The 19387-nt window shown below is 40.7% G+C and overlaps 1 protein-coding gene across 37 annotated transcripts in view; it reads left to right on the top strand.

The window, feature by feature from the left end:
- Positions 1 to 19387, top strand: part of Rbfox2 (RNA binding fox-1 homolog 2) — a 232887-nt gene that overhangs the window by 181637 nt on the left and 31863 nt on the right. For 27 of the 37 annotated variants that reach the window (XM_075959752.1, XM_075959757.1, XM_075959754.1 and 24 more), the window contains 2 exons: positions 12069 to 12215; positions 15871 to 15924. In XM_075959752.1, coding sequence (XP_075815867.1) covers positions 12069 to 12215; positions 15871 to 15924 — 201 coding nt within the window. The remainder of the gene's footprint in view (positions 1 to 12068; positions 12216 to 15870; positions 15925 to 19387) is intronic. The other 10 variants (XM_075959753.1, XM_075959755.1, XM_075959759.1 and 7 more) reach the window with 1 other exon arrangement.

The following is a 19387-nucleotide window of genomic DNA, read 5'->3' as shown; positions in this document are numbered from 1 at the left end:
ATACAATCACCACACATGCCACAATCACATCATATTGTCTGTAGGATTTTATTCTAAATGTCAAAATGTTCTATTGTGTGGATAGATCTGTTTCTCATGATTAGATCCCGTTTTTCCTCAGTATCATTAGAACAGGGGTGCATCATTTAGACTTTAAACATCTTGGTAATATTCACTTCACGAAGCTAAAAACTTCAGTTAAATAAACGTGGATAGAACCTGCAAAGACATTCATTTTATTTTTCTAAATATCAGATACTCCACCATGAAAAAAAAGTTGTTTCCATGAAAACATGTTGTCTTTCTAATGATAGTTACTTGTGTGTATTTAATATCCAGTTGGTTCGAAGGCAGTATCTAGATCTGAGAGGTAATGAGAGGCTCCTTGTAGTATTTGTTCAGGACAAGGAATGTACAGACTCCTGTGTCAGACATGGTCCAGTTATCTTTCAAATGATAATGAACTCACAGACTTTCTAAGACAACTATTTCAACCAAATAAATTATAAAAATAAATTTATTTTTTATAAATAAATATATAGCTATAAAGGAATGAAAAGGGAAAAATAATATGTATACAAGGCTTTTCATGTTATTTTAACACAAACTCTATTTCAGGAAGAGTTAATGGTCTTTATAACTGCTGTTTCTCCTTTTTTACTTTCTTGGTAGGTTTTGTTTTTTGTTGTTGTTGGTTTTTGAGACAGGGTTTCTGTAGCTTTGTGGCCTGGTAGCCTGTGTTAGAATTTGCTCTGTAAATCAGGCTGACCTTGAACTCAGAGATCCACCTGCCTCTGCCTCTCAAGTGCTGGGATTAAAAGCATGGGATTAATCACCATGCCTGGCTCATTCTTGGTTTTGATAATTTATGCCTTCTCTGATCAGTCTACAAATTAAGATTTGTATTTATTTGTGTGTGAGGATGTGGGTGTATGTATGTGTGTACCACATGTAGAGTCCAGAGGCCACACTCAGGTGTGGTTCCTTGGAAGCCACCCATCTTGTTTTTTCCTTGGTATGGAACTCACTGAGCAGGCGAGGTTGGTCAGCCAGCAGGTCTCAGGCATCTGTCTGCCTCTGCTTCCGCAGAGCTGGGATCACAGGTGTCTGCCCTTACACTTGGCTTTTTCACTTCAGTTCTGGGAATTGGATTCAGATCCTCACAGTGATCAGGCAAGCACTGCACCCAACTGAGTTTCTCCCCACTGTCCCCTTCTGATCTCACTGTCTTCTTCTTGACTAGTATGTGACTCTTCCTCCTCTACATTTTATTTTCTGTGTTGGGTGTCTGCCTGCCTGCCTGCCTGTGCACCATGTGTATACAGTGCCCTCAGAGGGCAGCAGGTACCCTGGGACTGGAGTTACAGGTGGCTGTGAGCTGCTATTTGGGTGCTATCTCACCCAGATCCTCTGGAAAAGTAGCATAGACCCTTTTTAGCTTTTCAGGTTAGAAACTAAGGTGATTGATTTTTTTTTTTCAGGATTTCTTCCTTCTGTGTTTAAGCTGTAAGTTTCCTGTAAAAATTCTTTTAAGTGCTACCCACAAGAAGTGATAGATTGTGCTATTATTTTCATTTTAAGATATTCTTAAAACTTCCTTAGTTTTGGTCTGAGCAGTGATGGTGTACACCTTTAATCCCAGCACTCAGGAGGCAAAAGCAAGCAGATTTGTGTGTGATCAAGGCCAACCTGGTCTACAGAGAGCAATTGTGGTTTGAAACCCTTTGAAGTTTAATGAAACTTATTTTGTGGTTTACTCTAGATAGTAGAGAGAAATGCCCTCTCTGTCTCTATTCACGTTTCTTGCCTTAAAATATACTTTGTCTCATTTTAATATAACCACATGAGCCCTTTTGTGTTTGCTGTTTATATGATAGGTCTTTTTTATTTATTTTAGTGTCTTTAACATATATCTCATTTTAAGGAGCTTCAAGGCCTACAGTGTTGGCACACTCCTTTAATCCCAGCCCTCCAGAGGCAGAGGCAGGTGGATCTCTGGGTTTGAGGCCAGCTTGGTCTACATAGTGAGCTCCAGAACAACCAGGGCTACACAGAGAAAAAAAAACTTGTCTCAAACAACAACAAAAAATTAAATCTTGTTTCTTTATCTACTCTAGAAATGTCCATCTTTTTTCTGATCCATCAGCGTTCTCATGTAATTGTTAATCTGGGCAGGTGTGCCTGCCATTTCCCATGTCTCATGTCTTTCTCTTTCCTAATCTGGGTAGGTGTGCCTGCCAGTTCCCATGTCTCATGTAATTGTTAATCTGGGTAGGTGTGCCTGCCAGTTCCCATGTCTCATGTAATTGTTAATCTGGGCAGGTGTGCCTGCCAGTTCCCATGTCTCATGTAATTGTTAATCTGGGCAGGTGTGCCTGCCAGTTCCCATGTCTCATGTCTTTCTCTTTCCTCTGTTCCTGTTAATTAGGGCTTCTGTTACTGTGTAAAACACCGTGGCCAAAGAAAACTTAGTGAAGAAAGGGTTTATTTTATCTTAAACTTCTACATTACAGTCCAACTTCGAAGGGGAATAAAGACAGAAACTCAAGTTAGGAAACTGGAGGCAGGAACTGAAGCCAAAGTCATGGAGAACATTGTTTCATGGCTCACTCAGCCTGCTTTCTTATGGCACCCAGGACCACCAGCCCAGGCTGGCACCACCTACAGTGAGCTGAGCCCTCCACATCAATAACCAATCAAGAAAATGCCCCTGGGAGGCACTTTCTCAGCTGAGGTTCTCTCTTCCCAGATGACTTTAGATGTGTCAAGTTGATTTGAAACTAATTTCAAGACTAACCAGCACAGCTCCATTTGCTTATCTCTATTATTATTCTGTGTAAGGGGAACACTTGTTATTTTCCTACTGAGACTTTTATTTCATTATAAAGTTTAATCTAAATCTCAATAAAATCTGAACGTTTGTCTTCAGTACTTATCTCTCTTTTGTCGTTAAATTTAATAATTTCTGTTTTCAGCTGATTCCACCTTTGTTGAACCATCTCAGATCTGCCATTGATCTCAAGCTAGTAAATTTATTTGTTATTTCACTTTTTAATTCTTGACTTGCCATTATTCTATGTATCTCTGTATACAGATTTCTTACTTGCTATGATACTTTTTCTTAATTCCCGAGCTGTATTTGTATTTGCTACATTGGCAGTCATGTTCAATTTAGCATCTAGGCCTGGGTCCATTTCTGGTTACTCCTCTTTTCCTTTTTTCCTTTTTTTCTTTTCTTTTTTATTGCTTTTTTTTCATGCTACAGATTTTTCTCCTACCACTCTTTTTTGTATGTTATTGTTTTATTGTTTTTGTTTTTACTGCGCATGTATTTAATCTGGATCACACTTTGCTCTTTCCTTCTTTCCATAGTGATTCTGTTTTGTTTGTTTTCTGAGGGAAGGCATATGCACATGTGTTCTAAGCGGTCTGCCCACACTGGAACCCCATTGCCAGGACACTGATGTTTCTACCTGATGTTTCTTCTCTCTCTCCCTGTCGTTTGCTCGCTCTCGCTCTCTTTCTCCCTCTCCCTCACCCTCACCCTTTTCCCTCTCCTCACCTTCCCAGCTAGAAGGCAGATGCTCCTGAAACACCTGCAGCTTCAGAGAATCCAGTTCATTCTGTTAGCTGCCTGACCGTTAGGAGATGGCATTCAGAATTCAGCCAGCTCATTCTCAAGTCTGCCTTGGGTTTTCTTTTCATTGTTTCTATTTTCTCTTCCTTTCCTCCTTTTTACCTGTCTAGTTTTGCACCCTCCATGGAAAAGGAGAGTTTATCTAGCCTTTCTGTAGTTCTCTTTTTCCTAGGATCTCCCTTTTAGCCCTCTGGTGAGTTCACTTCTCATCCCAGTCAGACCACAGCCATAAGCTCAGACTGTCCTGTTAGAGTCTTACCAGTTTGATACTTGTTGCTGCATGAGGTTTCTTCTTCCTCACTCTCCTCCCACACTTGTAGGAGATGGGAATATATCACTTAGAGACTGAGTTGAGTAGTAAAACTCAGACCTAACATTTCCTCTACTAAAATTTTACCATCTGCTTGTGTGTCTCATAAAATAGTCTAGCAGTTTGCATGGCCAATTAAATTCAAGAGGCAGATGACAGGAAGCAAATTAATTAATCATAACCTGAGTTTGCACAGCACCTTTTAGTTTAAAATACTTTTTCAGACTGTTTTATTGTGACATATAAAACAACCCAAGTAGGGAATTCTAGGTCCATACCCTTCACTGTGCCACTCAGATTCTCCTGCTCAAGCCCAGTGGAAATAGATTGTATGCATATTTATTAGTCTTATCATGCTGTGAGCATCTTGTCACTCAGTCCATGTAGATGTTGTCATTACCAGAAAGCCTTCCTGACTTTCTGAAGCTTCTAAAGCCAAAGTTCAGTTGTGTTCATCTCTGCATCCCATAACTTCTCCCAATGCCCAGAACTTGATGCTTTTTGTAGAAAAGATGAAGCAAGGTATAGATATGCTCAAGAGGGAGAGGCTGGGTATTTCTGTAATTGTTATAATTGGTCTGGTATTGTATTATCAGCGGTAGGAATTCAAGCCTGCATAGATGGTGATACAAAGGATTAAGAAAGTCGCATCTCAGTCCAAGGCTAAAGAGAAGGAACCAAAATGTCTAGGTCAAAGCATGGATTCCCATTTGGACAAAGGTCAGGGGTGTTTGTTGAAGGCTTGTGGGAGAAAAATCATTTGAGCATGAATTGGTAAGAACTTTTGAACACTGGGATGAGAATCAAGGACTTTGTTGGAAGTTTTGAGCAAAGAAATAAAGTGAGTAAAATGTACTTCTAGAACATGGTTTGTTGCAGCATAGGCAGCAGGGATGCCAGAAGCTTAAGTGCCCAGCTCTATAGTGAGTCACTAGTGTGGTTCTTACTAGGGGCCATAATGGCTATGTAGAGGAAGTGAATGCAAGAGAAATAATGATTTAAGCAAAATAAGTAGACAAGTAGGCAGCCATATAATGGCTGAATAAAGCATCCTTCTCTGTGCGATGAAGCTAATAATCACCTTTGTTGGAATTCAGTGAAAATAAACGAGAAATGCACACACCTTTGACACGGTTGCTGTGGGCACCTCATGTCATTCTGGTGATGCGCAGGTCAACCCAGGACTTTGCATATGAGAACTAGGCAAGTGCTTGCTTCTGAGTTACATTCCCTAGCCCAGGGATTTTTGAGGCAGGGTTCGCTTTGTATCCCAGACAGGCCTTAAACTCAATACTCTTCTGCCTCATCCTCCGAGTCCTGGGATTGCAGTATACTACTGCACGTGGCCAGTGTTTTGTTGCTTATTGCTGTAAGCTCAGCTGTTCTGAGTGCAGCTCTTGCTTGTGTTGGATTGGATACTCCTGTCTTGTTGGGAGAGAAAGGACTTCTCATTCAAAGATGAGAACTGAACATTGAATTCTGGAGTCTTTATTTTTAAAAGGAATTTTAGAAATTAATGTTAACATATGTCTGAGAGCTTGTTTTGATGGTCATTTGGTCCCTCACGGTGTGTTGGTGAGCACAATAGCAGTTAAGGATTGCATCCTGTCCTGTAAAGAGGAGAGGAGCCCAGTCCTACATGTACAGATAATTCTTCTAAATGACAGCAAGCTTATATACCAAAACTTTTGAAGCAGTCGAGCGTAAAAAGTGTATCTACTGAATTACATTTTTCCTGAGAGCCCAAGCCTATTTTTTGTTTTTGTTTGTTTTTTGTTTGGTTTGGTTTTTCAAGACATGATTTCTCTGTGTAACAGACCTGGCTGTCCTGGAACTAGCTCTTGTAGACCAGGCTGGCCTCAAACTCACAGAGATCCACCTGTTTCTGCCTCCCAAGTGCTGGGATTAGAGGCGTGTGCCACCACTGCCCAGCTATGCCTGCCCCTTTCTAAAAACAAAACAAAACACTTAATGGGAGAGAGCTTAGTGGTATAATTCAGCTTCCGTGACTGATTGGCGGTAGTAAGGTTTTAGTAATACATCACTGGAGTTGGAGAGTTGACTCAGAATCTAAGAGTACTTGTTGCTCTTGCAGGGGACCCAGGTTCAATTCCCAGTACCTATGTGGTGGTTTATAACCACCCATAACTTCAGTTCCAGGGAATTCACCTTTGTCTTTTGACTTCTGTGGATCCCAAGCTTGTGTATGACAGATATACACATTGCAGACAAAAATAAAAATCTAAAAGAAAAGAATTTAATGATGCTTTTAGGAGACAGATACTGTTTTTCTATACCTGATAGAAAATAAATGAATAAATGAAAACTGCAGTGAGTTGGAGGAGAATGCAGGATGAAACACTTGTTTGTGGCAGTGGCTCTCCTCATGTTGTCACAGGTCATGGGCAGTTCCCAAGGGTTTTGGTTTTGTTTGTTTGTTTTTGGAAGGACACTGGGTTAAGAAGTTTCCATGATAATACAACACCTGCCATTTTCACTACATTTGTTGGCTTTTGCATCAGTCCAAAAGCAATAATAGGCAAAATTACAATATCTTAGCAGGAATCAAAACAGTGATAGTAAACCATGCTGGTGGCAATCATTGTACCCTTCATGTCACCAATGAAAGCTACTAAGACTGTCATTCCCACCACTGAATAGCTAGCTGCTCCTTTTTATATTTCCTGTGGTAGAAAGAAAGGTGTTCATAGCATGTGTTATCTATGCCAAAATTCTTTCCTTGCCACAAGCACGAGCATTGTCACTGGGCTGCAGGCTGATACTCTGATCTGAATATGTGACAGACATTCTCTTGAGAAGGAGTAGACCCATCTTTTTGAGGGGGAAACTGACCAAAGGTGCTAATAACAAATCCAGACTTTACTTCAAATATCAGAAATTTTTGTATCCCCTGTGATCTTTATGGCTCCTAAGTTATGCTCAGAAACAGTAGGACAACGTCCTGGTCAGTGATGGGCCAAATGTAGGACAGTGGTTCTTTAAGGCTATCTTGGAGAATTGGGTGTGTCAGAGCCAGGTAGGTCTCTGTGTCTGAAGCAAGCCTGGTCTATGTAGCAAGTTCCAGACCAGCCAGGGCTGTATAGTAAGTCCCTATCTCAAAAGAGTGTTATAATGGAGCCAGAAAACTCCTGTCACTCAGTGACCACACCCTCTTCCCAGGTGATCTAGGTTGTGTCAGGTTGACAACGCTAACCATCACAGATAAAAAGAAAACATTTTCTGTAGCTGTACAGTGTTTATGTTTTTAAAACTAAGTGTTATCACAAGAGTTTTAAAAACGAGTTGGCCCTGGTGACACACATTTTTATTCCAGTTCTTGGAAGATGGAGAAAGCAGGGTCAGGAGCTCCATCCAGGAGCTTCTGCAGTCAGCAGTTCTCAGCCTTTGGTTCGCTGCCCTTCACAGGGGTCACCTAAGACCATCTGTATAACAGATATTTATATTATCATTCATAACAGTAGCAAAATTACAGTTATGAAGTAACAATGAGAATAATTTTGGGGGGTCACCGTAGCATGAGGAACAGTATTAAAGGGTCACAGTGTTAGGAAGGTTAAGAACCACTCTGCTACATGGTACTCTGTCTCTTTAATTAAAAAAATATGAAACAAATAGTATAAATTTTTATTGAAAATTTTTATAATAAAGTTTTGTAATAATCATAAAATAGCAGGGGATCTCTATGAGTTCCAGGCCATGCAAGGCTACATAGCAAGAACTTTGTGTCAGTCATCATCGTCTATGATTCATTTATTACTTAAAACATTATAATGTGTTTTGTATATCCTAATGTGGTGTGTGGTAGGGCAGCAACAGCCTGAGTGCTCACATTCATCATGAACTTACACAGACATTTTCCAGTCCTTCAGATACTTCTCACATGTGCCCTGTGCAGATGTACACTTTTTCATCTTTGGGGTCTTACTTGTTTTTGGAGACAGTTTGCTATGTGATCATCTGTAAGTCCTGCTCCAGACAATCTCATGCATCTGGCCTTAGCAGGCTTCTTCACTTATGTGCTCATACCTACATATAGTCATAAAAAACTATACATAACTAATATAATTTTTAAATCTTTAAAAAAAAACAACCAAGAACATATGCTGTGGAGCTAGGTTACCTGGGTTAAAATACTGTCCCGGCCTTTTTATTCCTCAGACTTCTTATCTAGAAATGAGGATTAAAATAACATCTACTATGCTCGTTAAGAAAAAAATTACCTACTGTGTAGGGTTATGAAAAATTTACATTAAAATCCTTTGCTAGGGGGCTGGAGAGATGGCTCAGCGGTTAAGAGCATTGCATGCTCTTCCAAAGGACCCAAGTTTGATTCCCAGCAACGACATGGTGGCTCACAACCATCTGTAATGAGGTCTGGTGTCCTCTTCTAGCCTGAAGGCATATATGCAAACAGAATATTGTATCCAAAATAAATAGATAGGTAGATGATAGATAGATAGATAGATAGATAGATAGATAGATAGATAGATAGATAGATAGATAGATAGATATCCTTAGCTAGTATATGATCGCTAGTAAACCTAGGTCAGGTCTAACATACAATATGCATTAAATAAATAGTTACAGTTATCATGTGGGGAATTCCTGTTTTCCAGTAAAATTATGCAAGTGGAGAAGGGGAAGGGAGAAAAACAGGCAGGAAAAAAAAGAGGGGAAAGACAGTCTGAAGCCCTGTTCATGGGAGGCAAACCCTTGTTCCCTCAAGGCAAGTCTAAGATCCCTCAGCTAAGGGCAACCCCCATCCCCCACATGCTCATACACACATACACACACATACAGTGTTCATATAGTAAGTAAATTAATTTTTGGAATAATTGTTTTATAAAGAACACCTGTAATCATAAGCAAATGCCAAACATCCCAGTTAAAAATGGATAAAAGATTTGCATAGATATTTAAGATTGCCAGTGTCCTAAAAAACATACGTTTGGCTTCAATGTAAAGCCATTGTCTCCTACCAAAAGGACTCCAACAACTGTATTGCAAGTACGGAGAGCACAAGCCCAGCAGGTACAACCACTTTGGATGGGGTGGTATTGCTAAGGTACACATGTCCTTGACCCAACAGGTCCACTCCTGGGTATGTATTCAGCTAGTACCCAAAGATGTGAATTAGATGCTTACAAAGAAATTACTGTTAACAGGCACTAACTAAGATGAATTCTGTTTATTTATGCAGTGGGGTACTTTAAGGAAGGGAGGGTGGGTGTACAAATTAGCACAGCAATGACTTTGGCAAGGACTGAGGACTGGAGTGGGCCCTGCTTCTTGCTCCAGTTTCTTGGCTATATGGGTGTACTTTCTGATGAAGATTCATACAGGCCTGTGCTTATGGTTCTGCAAGAGTAGCAACTGCTCTTAACCACTGAGCCATCTCTCCTGATTTGTATATTTTTACTGATTATATTTTACTATTAAATCTCCTTTTTAAATTAGTTACTTGTTGTTATTTTGATTTTTTTGAAACAAGGTTTTTCTGTGTTGCTCTGACTGTCTTGTAACTTACCCTGTAGACCAGGCTGGCCTCAAACTTAGAGAGCCACTTGCCTTTGCCTCCTGAGTGCTGGGATTAAAGGTGTGAGCCACTACCATCACCACTGCCTGGCAAATCTCTTTAAATTGCCCTAGACTTAAGATTTTGGAGGTTGGAGAGATGGCTCAGTGGCTAAAAGCAATTCCCCGCAACCACATGGCAAGTCACCATAACTATCTGTAACTCCAGTTCCAGGGAATCTGACGCCCTCACACAGACGTGCATGTAGGCAAAACACCCAATGTTTTGAATAAAAATAAATTTACTTAAAAAAAAAGAAATTTTAGAAGACTTAAAAATTTTGAAAATGGCTATCAGCTTGCTACTTGCCAGGTCTTCCCAGAATTAACAAGTACTCACTAGAGACTGGAGAACCCAGCCACTCTTTGCTTATGACCTTCCTAAATTTAGTCTTCAGGACAGTAAATCCTCAGGAACAACAGCTCTGCAGAATCCCTCCTTCCTGTTTATTCTGCCAGTGCCCGTGCACCATGACAGGCAGCATGGTGGCAATGTAAGCGTGTGTAAAACTCGCTGTGTGGCAGGCTGGCATTCTGAAGACTGAATCTGGTGCTTTTAAAGATTGAAAGGGGTTTACGTGATAAGTTGTGAGATAAGAGAGACTTGAATAAGATTTCGTTACAGTTGATGATTCTTGCTTTGACTATGTAGAGGTGCTCATGATACTATTTCATCTTTGAATTTGTTTAGTCTGCATTGTGCTCCCTTTGGGAGTTAAACCCTGCACTTTTACAGAACATTGCTCTACAACCTTTCTTTTTTTGCTATTTTTACATCCTACAAGCCATTACACATTTAATGCACCAGGAAGGCCTATATGGGATGAAGTGCAAAGCTGCCATCCTGGGACTAGAGAGATGGCTCAGTGGTTAAGAGCACTGGCTCTTCTTCCAGAGGACCCAGGTTTGATTCTACCTCCAGGGGATCTGACACCCTTACACAGACATACATGCAGGCAGAACACCAATGTGCATAAAACAAAAAATAAATTAAAAAAAAGCTGCCATCCTTAGAATAACTTAAGAAGCAAATGTTTATTTCATTCAAAGTTTATTCTTGATTATCCTTTATATTTTAAGTTGCTGACTTTATTTCAGGATTCATATTAAGCCAAAAGAAGTGCCTCTGATTCACAGTGTCCTTTAGCCTGAACATTGGGTTAAGGAAAGTTTTCCCTGTGTCACTCAGAAGAATCTGCTAGACTCAGTTCTGTTTCAATTAAGATAATAAAGCTGGGTGGTGGTAGTGCACACCTTTAATCCTAGCACTTGGGAGGCAGAGGCTGGTGAATCTCTAGAGTTCCAGGACAGCCTGGGCTACATGAGAGACCCTGTCTTGTTTGCGTTATTTTGTTTAAAAGGCTAGAAAGAACAGCCCATTTCACTAACCAGCTCAAATTATTAGGTTTGACATGCACTGCATAGGGAATGGTAAAAATGTAAGGCTAAATTGCCAAATGAGGACCACAAGGAATATATCAGTCCTATAAATGCCTTAAAATATTGTTTATCAACATAGGAACTTTGAAGAGTTGGTGTGGGAAAATTTAGGTCAGATGTGTATGTTATTTTGGTTAAAACTGTCTACTACCTGGAGCTGGAGAGATGACTCTGTGGTTAAGGACACTGACTGCTCTTGCAGAGGACCCTCTTTCCATTCTCAGCACCCACATGGGAGCTAACAGCAGTCTAACTCCACCTCCAGGCAATATGGTACCCTTGTCTGGCTTCCACAGCGCACCATACCCCACCCCATGCATACACTCATACAGACACAATAAAATTTCAAAGGAAAGGATGCTCGTACTCTGTCACCATGGACACAAACAGACTAGTGTGTTATCTAATAGCCCAGGCCCCATAAAGCCTTGGAAACATAACCTGCATTTAGGACACAGGTAAGTATCCCCTAATACCAGAGTCACCTGGAATTGAATCAGGGAGAGGTGAGAATAAAGATGAATTCAAGATAAGAAGCTGCCTCAGTTTTTAGGTAAATTGACTGTCATCACTAGGTTTTTCCACCTTCATAAGTAATAGCATTGTAAACTCTGAAACCAAAAAGAGAATAGAATGTTAAAGTACTGCCTTACTGGTTTCCTTGAGAGTCTGAGGCAATGGAGCTAAAGAGGCTATGACCTCTACAACCAAGCACAAGGGATGCTTTGTTTTCAAAACAGAGAGGTCTCAAAAAATAGAAGGCTCTACTCGGGGCTTGAGAAGAGAAGGGCTATTTTTACATCTCCACGTGGGCTCCAGCAAACCACAGAGGGTTCTGTGCCAGTGCTCCCATTTTGCTAATGGACTAAAAATAATCAAAAGACCCAAATTTTGTTTGTAGACTAAAAGCATTTTGAGCATCAATGACACCTTGAGCTTTTTCTTCTTTAAAAGGACAGTAACAAATCTTTGCTTACACATCCACTGTTTGACAGGTACTGTAGTAGAGGAGAATTCATTTTATATCATTCTTGGGAAAGAATTACTGTGTTTCAAGGTGTTCATTGTGTTTACTTGTTTCTTTAGCAGACAGAAGGTGGAGCACAGACAGATGGACAACAGTCACAGACACAAAGTAGTGAAAATTCAGAGAGTAAATCCACCCCCAAGCGACTACATGTCTCTAATATTCCCTTCCGCTTCCGGGACCCTGACCTCCGGCAGATGTTTGGGGTAAGTCTCTAATACCTTTTTATGGATTTAACTGGAACAATTTAATCCACCAGAGATACTATTAGTCATTAGGACTTTAGGGTGAAACTATAAGGAAGTTAAGAAAGAGCCTTAAGTAAATCACTTTTGTCTGAAAACCTTTTCCTACCCTAGACATTAGTGTTACAGGTTGTCACACAGACATAGAAACTACATGCAGCTAGCTAGGACTGAGGTCGTTCCTGAAGATGAGATAGTCAGTGCCCAAACCACGGAGGTGATCACCCTTCTCACACCAACCTTAGTGAACATGTCAGGAATATTCTTGGTTTCACTAAAAGAACAGACATCCACGATCCTTTATAGCATGATTCCTAACCTGTGGGTGCATTAGAATCCTCCGGGGAGCCTAAAAAGTACTGTCCACCCAGGTATGATTTAGTTTTCCTAGGGCGCAGTTTGGACATCTGCACTATAAAAGATTCCCAAGAGATTCTGTGTAACGGCATGTTCATTTTCCTGACATGTTTCTGCCTCCTGCCCCTCACAATCCTCTTCATTTCCCTTGTTCCGGATGCATTAGTTCTGGTCTCTGTGCTGCACTGTCTCAGGACACATGCAGTGTAGATAATACAGGTTTACAGGTGGCGCATCTAAATGGAACAAATAAGGAATGGCATTTTAAAGAGCCTAGTTATTTAGGGCCTTGGGAAATTTATATAATCTCTTTTTTGACCTTGAAGTTTATATTTAAAAATGAAGTAATAATTTCTAACTTGAGTGTTAGAAGTAAATGAAGTAATACCAGTATCTCCAGGACTTTGTTTCCAACCCTCATATTCAGTAGTGTCAGGTCCAGCACCTAAAAACGTGGGACACTGATTTCCTACCTCTGATGAGTTCCTTCAACTGTTCGCTTCCTCCCCAGATTACCATCACAAAAGCAAATGTATATTAGCACAAAGTCCTATTGCTGAAAGTGAATGACTTCTAAGTCTTTTTTATTTTGGCTGCTATTAACTTGACCTAGGACAGGAAACAGTCAATAGTTCCCTAAATGTTTCATAGGATAGCTTGTCAGAACAGATGCCCTCCTATGGCTTGGCTGTGCCACTTCATGGTGACAAGGCATGGGAGCCAAGTTCTGTCACAGCTAACTACCTGGATATATTTTTGCCATCAAAGATAAGGTCAGAGTTAAGGTGTAATGACATTCTTGAAGTACCTAAAAAGTTTTCCCATGTGTCATGGTGACAGCTGTTTCCCATCTTAGAGGAAGGAGAGTGGACAGACAGTAGAAGAGACACGTGGAAGAAGGCACGTCTAAGAAAATGAGTTGTCTGGTTCTCTTCTGACCACCCATCAAAGACAGTAGAGACTCACTCAGTCTTGGATGCTGAGGACAGCAGGCTTGGCATCTGTTAGTGATGTTTTCTCTTGAGTCAGAAGGATGTGGCCTTCCAAGAGCTGCCTTGGTCCTTTAGTGATTTCTCAAAATGATTCATGCCTTATCCTAAAGCATAAAGTAGAAAGAAGTTTTTTTCTTTACAAAGGACATTTGACTGTCTCTTCTTTCTGGTTGCCTGTCGTTAGAACAGTAACAATGAGAAAGCAGGGATTCCATGCTGTATTCAGTTAGCCAGCACAGCTACTTCAGCTTCATTCTTTTTAATCATAAAAGAGGGTAGACCTTGCTCAAAAAAAATGGTTATGAAAGGGCTGAGAAAATGGCCCAGCTGTTAGAGCACTTGCTGCTATGGCAGAGGCCCAGCACCACATGGTGAATCACACAACCTCTGTGACTCCAGGCCCCGAAGTTCCAACACAGTCTTCTGGCCCTCGTGGATACCCACATAGATATGTGCATGCGTGTACACACACAGACATACACATATACAAATTTAAAAAAAAAAAAACTTTTATATAAAAAAGACGCTATAAGAATACCTTCCTAGATATGGACGGAGGGGGGAGGACCTAGGACTTACCACAGGGCAGGGAACCCTGACAGCTCTTTGGACTGGAAAGGGAGGGGGAAAGGAGTGGGGGGAGGGGGAGAAGGGTGGGAGGAGGGGGAGGGAAATGGGAGGCTGGGAGGTGGAAACTTGTTTTTTTTTTCTCATTTTCTTAATAAAAAAAAAATAATAAAAATAAAAAAAGGAATTCATTCACAAAAAAAAAAAGAATACAATAGAAGGGGCTGGAGAAATGGCTCCACGGTTAAGAGTACTGGCTGTTCTTCCAGAGGCCCCAGGTTCAATCCCCATCACCCACATGGCATTTCTCACCAGTTCCAGGATACCCAACACCCTCACACTGACATACATGGAGGCAAGACACCAATGTACAAAAAAATAATTTAAAAAAAAAATGCAGTAGAGGCAGACTCTGGTGACACTTTCCTTTATTCCCAGCACCTGGGAGGCAGAGGCAGGCAAATCTCTGAGTTCAAGGCCAGCCTGGTCTACAGAACAGATTCCAGGACAGCCAGGGCTACACTGAGAGACCCTGTGAAAAGATTTAAAAAAAAAATAATAACAGCCTAACATTCCATGTTAGTTATTATAAGATAGGCATAGAAATAATTTCTCAAATACTATTATATAATAAAAACCATTTTTCTTTTCCTTCATTTTCTCAGTTTTCTGTTAATGATGAAGCTAGAATCAAGTACAAGTATCTAACATAGAAAACTTGGGCTTTTAACAATTTACTGTTTGAAGCATTAACACTTTAGTATGAAAACGGCATTTCTGCTTTATGTTTTTCTATTTTTCAGGACTTTTTCTCCAACCTTGTATAGTTTAGTTTGAAACCCAAATGAAGCAGATAATGGGAGACAGGTCAAGTCAGTGCTGCCTGGGTGGGCCCTGCAGCCTCCCTCTCACTCAGGCTGTCCCCAAGCACCTCTCTCGAGTGACTAGGTGCAAACCCTGCATAGATGTGTGGGGCTTAGCTACTAAGAGTAGAGCTTTGTGCCTCTGTATGGTTTAGCTCTGAGATGATATTTAAATAACTATTGATCAAATTGTTACTTTAAAAGACTCCTAAAATTTTGTTACAGAACTATTAAAATGGCAAATAAGTGGAAATCATTTTTATGTCAAAAAATGTTTTAAGTATAGAGATTGTAACAAATGCATGTTTATTGGGACCAGTCATTGTTCACAGTTTCAAAAGACAAAAACAGTATGTGACGTTCATCTGCTGTTATATCTGTATGCCTGAGGAGAAGGATAGAAGGAAGGCCTGTGGTTAATCTCTGTTTTCTTTTTCCTTATATTATCTAACTTTTGTACCGTTTTTAAGGGAGGGAGGGTTGGAGCAGAGTGCCCTCAACAGTGTACTGATTCTGTTTGGTGAAATTTAACTTTTTAAAACTGAGACATTAAAAAAAAAAATTAAGGTAGCATTTAGAAAAAGACCCAGTAGGACATCTGTGTGCAGTGTTTGGATTGTGACTTCCACACATGGACATATACGCACCTGAGTTGATAGAGGAGCCACTGGCCCAATGGGGCCCTTTCAGAAGCTCATGTTGGATCTGCTGACACGTGGGAACATGCAGGTTAAATGAGTACTAGTTCAGAGAAGAAAAGCTGTCTCCTTCAGAAGGAGGGCTAGTGTCTAGACAAAGCCTGACCTTAAGTAAGTGCCTTTGTTTTTGTCTCTGCAGCAGTTTGGCAAAATCCTAGATGTGGAAATAATCTTTAATGAGCGCGGCTCCAAGGTAAGCCCTGTGTCAGTGTCTGGTGCTCAGCTTCCTGAGACTTGTTTCACTGGAACAGAGCAGAAGTGGGTCCCGTGTTGCCAAGTATCTTCCCTGGGTTAAATTCTCCAGAAAGAGGCTGCTCACATTGGGAGGGTGTCAGGAAGCAGGGGAGCTAGAGAGGAGGAGTATGGTAGATCCAAGGGCAGGAGGCAAGGTTCCTCAGCCAGCCTGGGTCAGCCTACACTGTCTCAAAGGCAGAGAGGCACCAAGAGGATGTGAAAATCCGTTCTGAGTTCTCTTGGAATGAGTCAATTTATGATATGCCAACATGGCATGCTTAGTTAGAACAACTCGGTGAGGGCTGCTTTCTCTCAGTTCCCCGGTCGCTTGTTCTCTTTGGAGTAATTTTGACAAGCCTCCACTCAGTTAGTAGTGAGGTCACAGCCATGAGCGAGCCTCAGGGTACTCTGGGCTGACAACAGGGTTTATATTAGAATGAGCAGAATATCTGTCCATGCTAGTTATGTAGTCAGTCCCTCTACACATTTCAGTTTAAATATTTTCCTTATTAATTAGTCATTTTAAAACTAATGTTTATTTGGTCATGTCTGCTGCTTTCAAATAGGTCTTGGCCATGATTAAAGCCCCAAGAATAGAATTTAAGGAAAAGCTAAATGGAGTAAATGAGTTAACATTTACCTTTCTTCAGTCCACTGCAGATTCCTGTGCTTTAGTAGTTGCTAGCCCTCACCTCCCGCCCACCTTCACGGATGCACACATGCACACTATCCTGATGCCTCAGTACCCTTGCATCCCTTATAGAGTATACCAATAACTGGTATTTATTCATTGTAAAGAGGTAATTATACTTTAAGCTTCCAGCTTTCATTTAAAACAAAAAAAGATTAATATGTCTATACAGACCTTCCTCCAGCACTTAACCTGGTAAGTATCTTTCAAGTGAATCTGTTAACTAACCTGTTAAATTATTGATGCTTGTATTTCCTTACATTTATTTTTATTAAGCGTTTAGTTACAAAGTGGGAAACTAACCATGGCTTCAAGGTGGTAGCATATGAATGAAGATGAAAATGAAAATCAGTAAATGAAGATCATTGACCACACTATTTATCTACAGTAGTTAATTGAGACAGTTTTGGCCTTAAGTTGTGAGTACTTCAAATAACCTTGGCTAAGCTGTACCAGCCTGAAGGCCAGTGTAATTGCCCCAGGTACCGAACACTTGCTCCTGACAGAAAAGAATGACTGAATTCTTAGAAGGAAACTGAGCTTTCTAAAGGTTTTCACTGACTTTAGGATTCATCTGCTTCCAATATTTAATTTCGCCATAACCAGTTACCTCTCCCATGAAATCTCATTTTAAAAGAATGGCACGTGCCTGCCTTTTTCCCTTTGGGGACCCTCAAGGTGTGTATTGCTTCTGTAACTTCAGTGTCCTCACTGCCCCTGCTTTCTTTGGGCTGTATTATAGACACTGCTGTTTGGTAAGTGTATCCAGAGCAAAGCATAGAATTCAGAAGAGAAAACCCTGGATGGGACCTTTGCCTTCCTGACTTCTGTGAGGCCTTTCCCATTGTAGGCAGCCCTGGGACTCTACTGAAGATCTACTAAGAAGTGAGGGTGGAGTCAGGCCAGCGATGTCTCCTGGGATCCACCCAAGAGAAGGAATAAGCATTCTTCTTTTCTTTCCTTTTTCCTTTCTCTGTTTGTTTGTTTTGTTTGTTTGTGTTCTGAGACAGGGTTTCACTATGTGGTCCTGGCTGTCCTGAAACACTCTGTAGACCAGTCTGGTCTTGAACTCACAGAGATCTTCCTGCCTCTGTCTCCTGAGTGCTGGGATTAAAGGTGTGCACCACACGTGGCTTCTCATTTCTTTTATATATTTGGAGTTGACTACAAAATTTCAGAAAGATTTTCTTGTGGTACTGTGGTTTTAGCAGAAGCCCTGCCCTGGCTTTTAAACAGCATACTCTTCTTTGCAGAAATTAGCTTTATTAAAGTTTTTAAGTAGTAATGAAACTAGTCATAAATTAGCCCACAATAAGTGATATTGACATGTACATTGTTTAGCCAAATTATTCTAGACCAAAAACCAAACCAAAACGAAAACACCCTCCCCCACCCTGTACTAGATCTGGAACACGGGACCTTTTGCCTGTTAGGCAAGCACTCAGCCAATGGGCTGCATCCCAAACTGTCTTTTTTTATAGTGAGTTCATTTGGAAGGGGATGAGCAGTGCTCCCTGCACTCTGCTTAGCCTTCTCCAGCTCCCCCTGTAGAGTCTGCTGTGAATGTGTGATGAGAAGTAATATTCCTGACCCAAAAATTAGCTCGTTCCCTCAAAGGCTCTAAGAAGTGAGTGTGAATTGATCCACAGCTTTCTTAATTCTCAGATTTCACTAGTAGAAGCAGAGTGACAGCGTATCATGCGGTTACCTAGACAGACTAGTCATACATTTTAGATTAGGCCAAGTCTGTTCCTGGTGTCTTGTTAGCTATTCATAATGTCCCTTCTTCCTCAAAATGACCCAATTTAAATAATAAACTACAGTATTACTCTTTTTGTAACTCCTTTGAGTACCAACTGTAAAATACCTTTTTAGAGGGAAAACAGACCCTTAATGAAAAGTAGAACGTAAAAGAAAAACCATAACAGCACATCCGCCCGTGAGTCTGGTTTTCACTTCTGTACTGGTGTCCCATGTGGACTCAACAGAACTCTAAGTCATGGCTGCCATTTAGCTGTGGGATACTTGAGCTGGTAGTTCTTGCTTGTAGGTTCCAATACCTGAGAGTTTTTTCCTACATTCACCCCATTGTTGAACTTGGGACTTTCCACTCCTCTTCGCCATCACCTAACTACAGAGCAGGTTTTCGTGACGATCCCCACGCTTATTGGTGCGTGCCTGTGTGCTTTCATTCCTTCTCTCAGGTGGATCCTTGTGACAGGCCCTGCTTCAGATGGAGTGCCCGAGACGCACAGTGTCTTCCTGTCCTCACACACGAGCTGTGCTCTGCTGTCTTGACCATTGCCTTTGCTTCTGTTTTCACATAAAGATAAATTATTTCCAAATATGGTTAAAAGATTTTTTTTTGAAGTCACACTAAGTGAGCCTTTATGGTTTTCAGTAGAGTTGGTAGATGATGGTGTGAAATGTTTTCCACTGTACTTAATTAACAATATATGTGTCCAGAAGGCTTCGTTTATTTTTATTTGTGACCACTTCCTGAGTTTTAGTTTCCCTCCCCCCATTTATTTTTGTAATCTCTGTGTTCTGGCCACACCCAGGAGATCTGCTTTTGATTTCTCCTTTAAAAACTACGTGGTAAATTTTCTCTCTCATTCTTCTGAGATGGAAAAATTAAAAAATTATCACAACTTAAAAAAATGTTTTTACACTGTTTCATCTTACTGCTTGTTGCTTATTACAGCCTGAGACCAGACCAAAAAGGTGACAG

This window comes from Microtus pennsylvanicus, chromosome 2 (assembly GCF_037038515.1).
Source record: "Microtus pennsylvanicus isolate mMicPen1 chromosome 2, mMicPen1.hap1, whole genome shotgun sequence".
In the NCBI taxonomy this organism is placed as follows: Eukaryota; Metazoa; Chordata; class Mammalia; order Rodentia; family Cricetidae; genus Microtus; species Microtus pennsylvanicus.
This window is presented reverse-complemented; position numbering and strand designations above follow the sequence as displayed.